Raw genomic sequence first — 9,326 nt, forward strand, 5'->3', positions numbered from 1 at the left:
TCAGACATGTTTAGACTATTGTTTTGCACCACCAAACATGATACATGAGCAATTTATGAAAGATTGGACAGCAACCAACCATTTTGAAAAATCGATTAAAAATCAGTTATAAACCCAATTCATTCCAAAATTTCCAGAACTGAAACATACACATTTAACTTTAATTATTTCAAACATATGGTAAAGTTTGGACAAAATATTTCAATAATTTGAGAGTTCATTCCAAAATCATTACTTATAAACAAGTCTTATGATTTTGGCCATGAATCTTATAAAATTTAAGATACTTAATACATTGGAATGATATTTTCCTGTTTTTAACAACACATATGAATGAACAACATATTAAAATTTGAGGTTATTCTGATATTATTATGCTGGTGTTTTGTAAGATCAAAAGTTAATAAATAGTTATGTCAAAAGAACTTGCTGCAGAGCAGCAGAACATTTGCGGCCTTCACCTTGAGGTCATCAACCAAGAGAGCAAACCTCCTTGATCGGGTACCAAGTCCTTTCTCACTGAGGTCAAGCTCAAGCCCCAAAGCATGGGTGTATTTTGCTGAGCCATCAGCCAGGAACTTCACGCTCTTGTTCTTAGGAAATGTTTTGGCCCATGCCTTCATCACAAATGGGTTATTAACGCTTATGCAGAGAATTTCATCGACGCCTTTTGACTTCAACTCATCAATCTGCAAGTAGGAGTGAAATCACCGGGGACGCCAAAGAGGATGACCTTTTTATCGGCAGCAAGCGAGTGTACGGACACTTGCTGCAACTGATCTTGTTCGTCGAAGTAAGCGAGAGTACCGTCCGGCAAGGGCTCACCGACTGCAATAGGAGCCATTTAGAGATAGAATCTGATCCACGCCTGTGATTAAATACACGATTGCCACCGGAGGGCGAGAGCTTTTTTGTATTTGAGGAGCACTTTTTGATAATTTGGATGTTAGGGATTTTTCAGATCTGGGGAGCTTAGGAGGGAACGAATACTTTGGTAGAGGGAGTTGAAAAGTTATATTTTGGATAAGATAAGACTTGTCTATTTGTTTTGTTTTTATCCACTCAAAAAGCACAACTCTAAAAAAATTAAAAATAATTCCTAGCCCAGTGGTCTTTTGATTCAATGTAGAAGCTTTAGGTTTAAGAGGTCTTGGGTTCGAATTCGGACTAAACAAAATAAAAATGATGATTTTTAATTGTTGATATCTAAGCGTCATTGATTGCTATTACTAAAGCTATTGATACTTCAGTATTAGTAATTAGTGATACATATCTGTTAAACGCGAAAAATGATCCAAATATATGTATATACTGATACTTTTAAATAAAGTGTTAGAAGACAAGTATTAGTAAAGTCCATTTTTCTAGTAGTGTTTATTTAATTTTATTACATCAATTCGTTGAATTTTTTAAATTTAAATTTAGTATTACACAGATTCCTATATCTAAAAAATTCGTTGCATCCAAGTCTGTATACCTTTTTACAGATATGGATGCTCTATCCAGATGTAGCCATATAGGATCCGGATCCGGATTTTACCTCCCTCTTGAGTTTCTATTATCCTACGATTTGAAATACTGAACAGAGACTGACATCAAAACCAGTCACCACCAATGTCTCCCCTACTTTCTCACCTTAATCCCTTCCTTTCTCTCTCTTCTCCAAAACCTAGAACCCTTCTTCACTCTCGTAACCAAAAACTAATCTTCCTTAACTCTTGTTCTCTGTCAACATCAACCCAGCTCACACTCTTTACAACACAATGCTAATTCGAATGTTAGTGTTGAAATTGAACCCCACTATCTCTCTTGCTGCATGTCCCATCGAAAGGGCCTTAAGGTTGCTGTTCTTTTGAGCGGCGGAGTTGATAGCAGTGTTGCAATTAGACTTCTTCATGCTGCTGGTCATTCTTGCATAGCCTTTTACCTCAAAATTTGGTTTCAAGTATGTCTTACTCTTTCACCTTTTAATTACTTTATGATTCAAGTGTATTGGTGTATATGCTTGCGTGTGTGATATATTTGGAGATTTGGCATGTTTATGTTTATTGGTGAAGCAGTGCTGGATAAATATTGCCATCATTTGAATTTGTTGAAAGTTTGAAATTTTTTTCAAATAATGGGATAATCAATACTGTTATGGCGATTTTTTGTATGTGTGTGTTGTGACTCAGTTTTGGTAATATGAATTCTCTGCGAAGTTAAGCTGAAATTGGGTGTAGAAATATTAGCATTTTGAATTATTTAAATAGATAGTTAGTTTCTTCTTTTTAATGTCGCTATTTTTTAGTTGTTTTTTTTTTATGATTAATGTCGCAATTGTTTGAGCGATCATTTGAACTTCTGCATGGTTTTAGTTTTGGTTCTTTGAGGGCATATTGAAAATATATTTATGGTCAAAATGTTTGTCAATATTCCTCTCCAATGTATTAAAATTGGTCTATGCATAGAAGCAGTTGTTTCTTTTCAACACGTGATACTACCCTAAAAATATTAAATCTTGTAGTCTATAAGACAGTAGAGCAGGCTGTTTCTAATTCCTCGTTTTGTGTAGGAAGATTTCGAGAACTTTTGGACTGAATGCCCATGGGAAGAAGATATGAAGTATGCAAAAGCTGTTTATGATCAGGTTGCCCTTCTCATTTTCAATTGTTTTACCCCTAAGCTATAAATTTTGAATTGCTTTGAAACACATGTGCAGTTTAAAATGATTTAGGAAGCAAGATTTGGATTTTCATTTTTTTTTTTTGGGCGGTGTCAGGGTGGTTAACAAGGAAGTATGACTTACATTTATTGTTTTCTAGTCCAACGAAGCTTCTTCATTTTTCGTTTTCTTATTTATTATGCAATACTGGCTCTTTACCTTCATGATTTTATAAAAGTATCTAGTTCTTATTTATGATTTGCAAAATCTTGTCTTGATCTTATTGTTATAGGTATTGCAGACGGAACACCTTCACAAGTGAAATTAAATGACGTATGTTTCATTCAGGTTGATGTACCACTAGAAGTGCATTTAACAGATGAATACCGGAAAAATGTGGTATGTATTGCCCCTTTAATGTAGCTTCTTCGATTTATTTTTATTGATTGCTCTATTAAACGGCAGGAAACATCTTTAAAAAACATGAGATGTCGCTCACTAACATTTTGGAAGTGGAACTTTTTGATGTATAGGGGAAAAATTTTATGGGACCATTCACATCCTCTTTCGGCAACCTATACATCCTAATGGCTGTGGATTATTTCTCCAAATGGGTTGAAACTGTAGCATTACCAACTAACGATGTCAAGGCAGTAGGGGTGTTCAGAATCCAATCCAATCTGCTCAATCTGTCTGATCTGCAAAAATCCGATCCATGGATTAGTGGATTGGATTGGTTTGAAAATTTAAAAATCCGCAGTTGGTAGATTAGATATAGATTTACTTCTGTAAATTCGTAAAAATCTACGAATCCAAAAAAAAATAAAAAAATAAAATATTTATGTAATTAAAAAAATAAAACTTGTAAATGTGCCGTTACTACTTACTAATAAATAAATAAGTTAAAATGTAGTTACATTAACATTATCCATATCTTATCCGATAATAATATATAATAAACATGATTAAATAGTTGAATAACTAAATAACAAATATAGCTTTCTAAACTGTTAATTTTAGTTAATTTTCATGCATTGATTTAAACATATGAGATTTTTTCTTTTCACTGTGTTATATTTTAAGATTTTGAATGTATTATTCTATCTTTATTAAACACTTAATTTATTTAAATCTTATTTAATTTTCAATTTGATCGGTAATAAAATTATTTTTATATAAGATTTTTTATTTAACTAGTTCGTACAATGAACAGGATTAAAAAATTTTAATTCGCAAATTAATCCGTAAAATGGTGGATTGGATATAGATTAGGTCAAATCCGCATCCAATCTGCAGACATATGGATTGGATTTAGATTGAATTTGCCAATTCGTAGATTGGATTGGATAGAAAATTTACAATTTGCAAAATCATGGATCGGATATAGATTGATGTTCAATCCGCAAAATTCGATTCGCGAACACCCCTACAAGGTAGTAGTGAAGTTCCTTTATAAGAACATCTTTTCAAAATTTGGCACTCCAAGAGCCATTATTAGTGATGAAGGAACACATTTTTGCAATAAAACATTTATTGAGCATTGGCTAAATATGCAACCAAGCATAAGACGGCTACAACATATCACCCACAAACAAGTAGATATATAGAGGTATCCAATAGGGAGATAAAGAAGATTTTGGAGAAAGTTGTGAGTCCCAATAGAAAGGATTGGTCATTGAGATTAAATGACTCCTTATGGGCTTATAGAATAGCTTATAAAACTCCAATTGACATGTCACCATATAGAATTGTTTATGGAAAAGCATGTTACTTACCATTAGAGCTAGAGCACAAAGCATATAGGGCAGTCAAACAATTGAATATGGATATGACTATTGCAACAGAGTAAAGAAAATTACAACTTTGTGAGCTAAAGGAGCTCAGGTTATTCTCTTATGACAAAGAAAGAATTTATAAGGAGAAGACCAAGCAATGGCATGATTAAATAATCTAGTAGAGGGAACTCATTCTAGGCAATCAAGCCTTGCTTTACAACTCAAGTGATGGTTGTCGAAGCCAACAAAAATAAATTCCTACTCTAAATAAATTGTGTATAGTGATTGAGCAGGGTCGTGTCCACAGAGATCGGTAATTATTTAAATCCTTTTGAAACGTAAAACGTAAAATTAGGGAATTGTTGACAATAATAAAAATCAAATTAAAATAACAAGAATGCAAATTAAAGTTGTAATTCAAATTAGAGAAAGCTCTGGTTGAAGGAATTAACTCAGCTTGATTCGACTACTGATCATTGATTCAAATATAGATTATTATTACTTATGAATAGACCGGTTATAGCTACTGAGACCCTCTAATAGCCAATCTCTCCTTAACTAGTCGATAACCAAGGTACGACCGTTGGTTATTTCCCTAATCAATAGACAACCCTAGATACGATCATAGGATTTAATCAATTGATAGCCTGAAAGACCAGAGAGACCCAAATCCTAATCAACACATATGATGATTCATTTAAATTAGATTGTTTATTCTCATAACACAACTCACTGCTATGTTATTTGTCACAAACATTAAAATCTTCATACGATGAATCCTTTAATTGACAATAGATTAAGTTGATAATTAAATAGTGGCCAATTACCTAATTAACAAACATAATCATGAAACTAATTCAGAGAATAAACAAATACCCAAAAAGCAATAAAACAATTAAAGCATAAGAAAGATCTCACAGTAGTGATGAATCAAAGCTTCATTATCCTTCAACCAGAAAAATAGGTTTAGTTCTTCATAGAGAGAAGAGAAAAGTTTAGATCTAGGGTTTCTTTCCTTTTTCTCCAATCCAAAATCCCCCCTTAAATACTCTCTCACTCCTCTCTTTTAGAATTCTATTTAAAATAAAATACTAATATCTGAAATATTAAATTCGTAATTACAAAAATAACCAAAAATACAAAACACGTTAAACTAAAAACTGCAGGTCCACAGTTGACAGCACGCGCCCACGCCTTATCAACAAAGTTCTTCTGCCGCTCATAATTTCTCCAAGAGAACAATCATCCTTAAACATCATCTTATAGCTCAATTTTATCACCAATCAATAGAATTGCACCTACAAAAGTAAAACACAAGTAAATCACTATTATTAAGTGCAAAACATCGATATTAAGGGAAGTAAACAATGCAAAACTAATGCATAAATTGCACTCTAACAAATTCCCCCACACCAAGATGATGCTTTTCCTCAAGCATATAACTCAAGATTAATCCCAAATCTCCACTCAATTCTCATCTCAACTCATCCAAAAACAATTTTAAGCAAGCATACCTCAAGAAATTAAGTCGATCAACATTCGAGAGACAAGGATTTTTAAAGTATAGAATCTCATAAGATAGAATAAGAACATTCAACCACCAAGAAGATCCATTCAAAATTCAAGTGCAACAAGATTTAATAGCCCTCTCAATGACTTCACTCCATGCACTCAAAGTGTTTAGGGTATCATTTATGCACTCAAATCAAATCAAAGAATGCTATTACCATAAGCTTGCTCATATATCACATCTCAATCCACAAAACATGAATAAAATGCAAAAATCTAAGGGTCTTAAAAAGGTTGTAATGGGGTTAAATAGGTTAAATGAAAAAGAAAGGTCTACGAAAGAAAAAGAGATCAAAATGAGAATAATGAACTCATTGAATGAACTTATGATATCAAAATGCTTATTTCTACTCAAGTCACCAAGAATGTAAACATTTTTTTTTCAATTTTTTTTTCGATTTTTCTTTTTCTTTTTTTTCTTTTTCCTTTTCTTTTTTCTTTTTTTTGTTGTTTTTTTAATCAAACAAAAGAAACGAACCTTGCACAATTCAATTCAAGCATAATGTTTGTTGATCTAATTGAGAAACTTTAATACAAGGTAGAAAAAGCAACAAAATATATCCACACAATGAGTCCAAAAAAAATCTCCTTAAATTGAGGCTCAAAAAGAAGAAAAATGGTTCAGTAGACGGAGAGAATTAGATGGGTAATGGTTAAGGCTCAAACAAAGATAGCAAATAAAGGTCTTCGGGTAGAGAAAAAAAAATGCGAGAATAGAAAAATGGAAAAGGGTTTGCCCTTATCATTTTAATGCATAAAATCCCATAATGCGGCTTCAACATGCATAACAAAGCAAGTTCTAGAATAAACAAACTAAGATTGATATTCACATAACAAAAATATTAGAGCAAAGTGATTGCTCAAAAACTCAAATCCTCACAAAGTTGGTAAATTTACCATCAAATCATGTACACTCTTCAAATGAATCAACCATCAATAGTGGTGTAGAATGAGAAGAAGGTATGAGTGATATATAAAAGGAAAGGTAAAAATGATAAGAAGTGAGAAAGATGTATGTAGTAATATGAAAAGTGAAAGATAAAATGTGAGTAATAAAAGAGTATGATAGAATAAAAATAGATGTAAACAATTTGAGATAGATGGGAAAAGAGTAGTGAGAAAGAAAAAGAAAAGAAAAAAAATAATAATATATGAAGCATACTAACTCCAAAATCATTTAAGGATGAGTAGAGTGAAAATAGATGAGTAGAGTGAAAATATTACTTCCAGACATCAATAATGCAAAAATCCCTCCCCCACACCAAGAACTTATATTGTCCCCAATGTAAGATAATCAAAGCTCACATAAAAATTAAAGCGTAAGGATAAAATATTAAAGGCAAAAACTTCCCTGAATTGTGAGCTTTGATCCTCATAACGTCTATGGGCTTGGCGCGAATGGTGGGATAAATCCCACACTCTTGAAGTATGCGGCCAAATTCTGCTCCATCTTATCACGGATTTCGATTCACGCGGCTGGAATGCAGGTCGTAGGCTGGTTGCGGACTATTGCTGCTCGACTGGAGCTTGCGGGTACACGGCTGCTGGTTCAGTTGCGCACGGATGGTTGTACTGCGCGGGTTGGTGCTGGTCGTGTTGCGCGTGCGGGCTGGGACTAATGCTGCGAACTGGTAACGCTGGATCTGCGTGCTGCGGCTGTTGCTGCGCGCTGGAGGATTGCTGGTGCGCGCGCTGGTGACGCTTGTTGCGTTGCGTGCTCGGGCTGGGGCTGGTTCGCACTGTACGCTGCTGAGGCTTGCTTTGCGAGTGCTGCGCTGCTGGGCTGTGAGACACTGGATGCTGGTGCTGCGCTCGCGGGATGGTGCATTTTCCGGCGGGCTGGTTTGCTGTTGGTGTGCTGTAAGCGGCTGGAGAAGAAAACAAGTTCTGGAAAATTAGGGATTTTATGAACAGTAAAATTTTTTTTTTTACAGCGATTTTTTGAAATTTTTTTTATAAATAAATAAATAAATATATAAAAGAAAGTACAAAAGAAAATCTCTTTTTTTCATTTTTTTAAATAAATAAATAGAAAAAAAATAAAAATAAAAAAAATAAATAAATAAAATTTTTTATATTTTTTTTATTTTTTTTTTGTGATGAATCACTTTGAGACACCAAAAATTTCAGAAGTACTTTTTTAATAAGCATGTTGATATGCCTTAAAACTATTTTACTTTAAAAATTACAGAAGTACTTTTTAGTTAAGACGTGGGCACGCCTTATCAAAAATTTTCTTCTGGCCAAAATAAGCAAACACATTATTTAAAAAAAATCTGAATCAAAATTAAAAAAAGATATAACAAAAACCAAAATAAATAAATCATTTGGGTTGCCTCCTAAAAAGCGCCTTTGTTTTATGTCTTTGACTAGACACATTTATGCATCAATCTCCATAATTGGGACTCTCGAGAGCCACATCCTCCACAATATTCACCGAAAAAACCTTCATAAAAAGGTTTTAAGCGATGACCGTTAACCTTAAAAACTTTGTCAGAGGTCGGACTTCGAATCTCAACTGCACCATGAGGAAAAACATTAGTAACAATAAAAGGTCCAACCCAGCAAGAACGTAATTGACCCGGAAAAAGTTTAAGCTTAGAATGAAAAAGAAGAACTTTTTGACCAACAGAGAACTCATTTCTCAAAATCATTCTATCATGAAATCTCTTCGTCTTTTTCTTGTAAAAAACTTCCTGCACTATAGGGTTAATAACATCCACAGAAAATACTGAATGTTCCTCACTAGGATATTTCATGGCATCATTCATATTGAATTCTATAACCTCTCCATCAAACTCCATAGTGAGAGTCCCTTTATGTACATCTATTTTAGTCCTAGCAGTCTTAAGAAAATGTCTTCCTAGCAAAATTGGGACAGAATTAGAGGAGTTATCATCTTCCATATCAAGTACATAAAAATCAGCAGGAAAAACCAACTCATTAACTTGTACTAAGACATCTTCTAATACCCCATCAGGATATGCATTAGACCTATCAGCTAGTTGAATTATCACGTCAGTTTCTTTTAATGGACCAACATTCAAAGATGAATAAATGGAATGAGGCATGACATTAATAGAAGCTCCTAGATCTAACAAAGCCTTTTCAATTCTAACACTACCAATTTTACAAGGGATAGTAAACATACCTAGATCCTTGCACTTAGAAGGTAGTTTCTTTTGAAGAACTGCTGAAACATTCTCCCCATGTGAACTTTTTCATCTCCTCTTAATTTTCTCTTAGAGGTGCACAGTTCCTTAAGGACTTTAGCATATCGAGGTATTTGTTTTATAGCATCTAATAAAGGAATATTTACCTCAACCTTGCGAAATGTC

The 9,326-nt window shown here is 33.5% G+C and overlaps 1 protein-coding gene and 1 pseudogene across 1 annotated transcript; one reads left to right on the forward strand and one right to left on the reverse strand.

Annotated features, from left to right (window-relative positions):
• Nucleotides 1-416: 416 nt before the first annotated feature.
• Nucleotides 417-1,006, reverse strand: LOC102624653 (peroxiredoxin-2-like; annotated as a pseudogene).
• Nucleotides 1,007-1,497: 491 nt separating this feature from the next.
• On the forward strand, nucleotides 1,498-3,047 carry LOC107178493 (uncharacterized). Its single transcript, XM_015533756.3, has 3 exons — nucleotides 1,498-1,945; nucleotides 2,555-2,629; nucleotides 2,937-3,047. Exons 1-3 carry the CDS (start codon nucleotides 1,817-1,819, stop codon nucleotides 2,964-2,966), a joined length of 234 nt encoding a protein of 77 aa, XP_015389242.2. The 5' UTR covers nucleotides 1,498-1,816; the 3' UTR covers nucleotides 2,967-3,047.
• Nucleotides 3,048-9,326: the final 6,279 nt, after the last annotated feature.

This window comes from Citrus sinensis, chromosome 9, assembly GCF_022201045.2.
Source record: "Citrus sinensis cultivar Valencia sweet orange chromosome 9, DVS_A1.0, whole genome shotgun sequence".
Classification (NCBI taxonomy): Eukaryota; Viridiplantae; Streptophyta; class Magnoliopsida; order Sapindales; family Rutaceae; genus Citrus; species Citrus sinensis.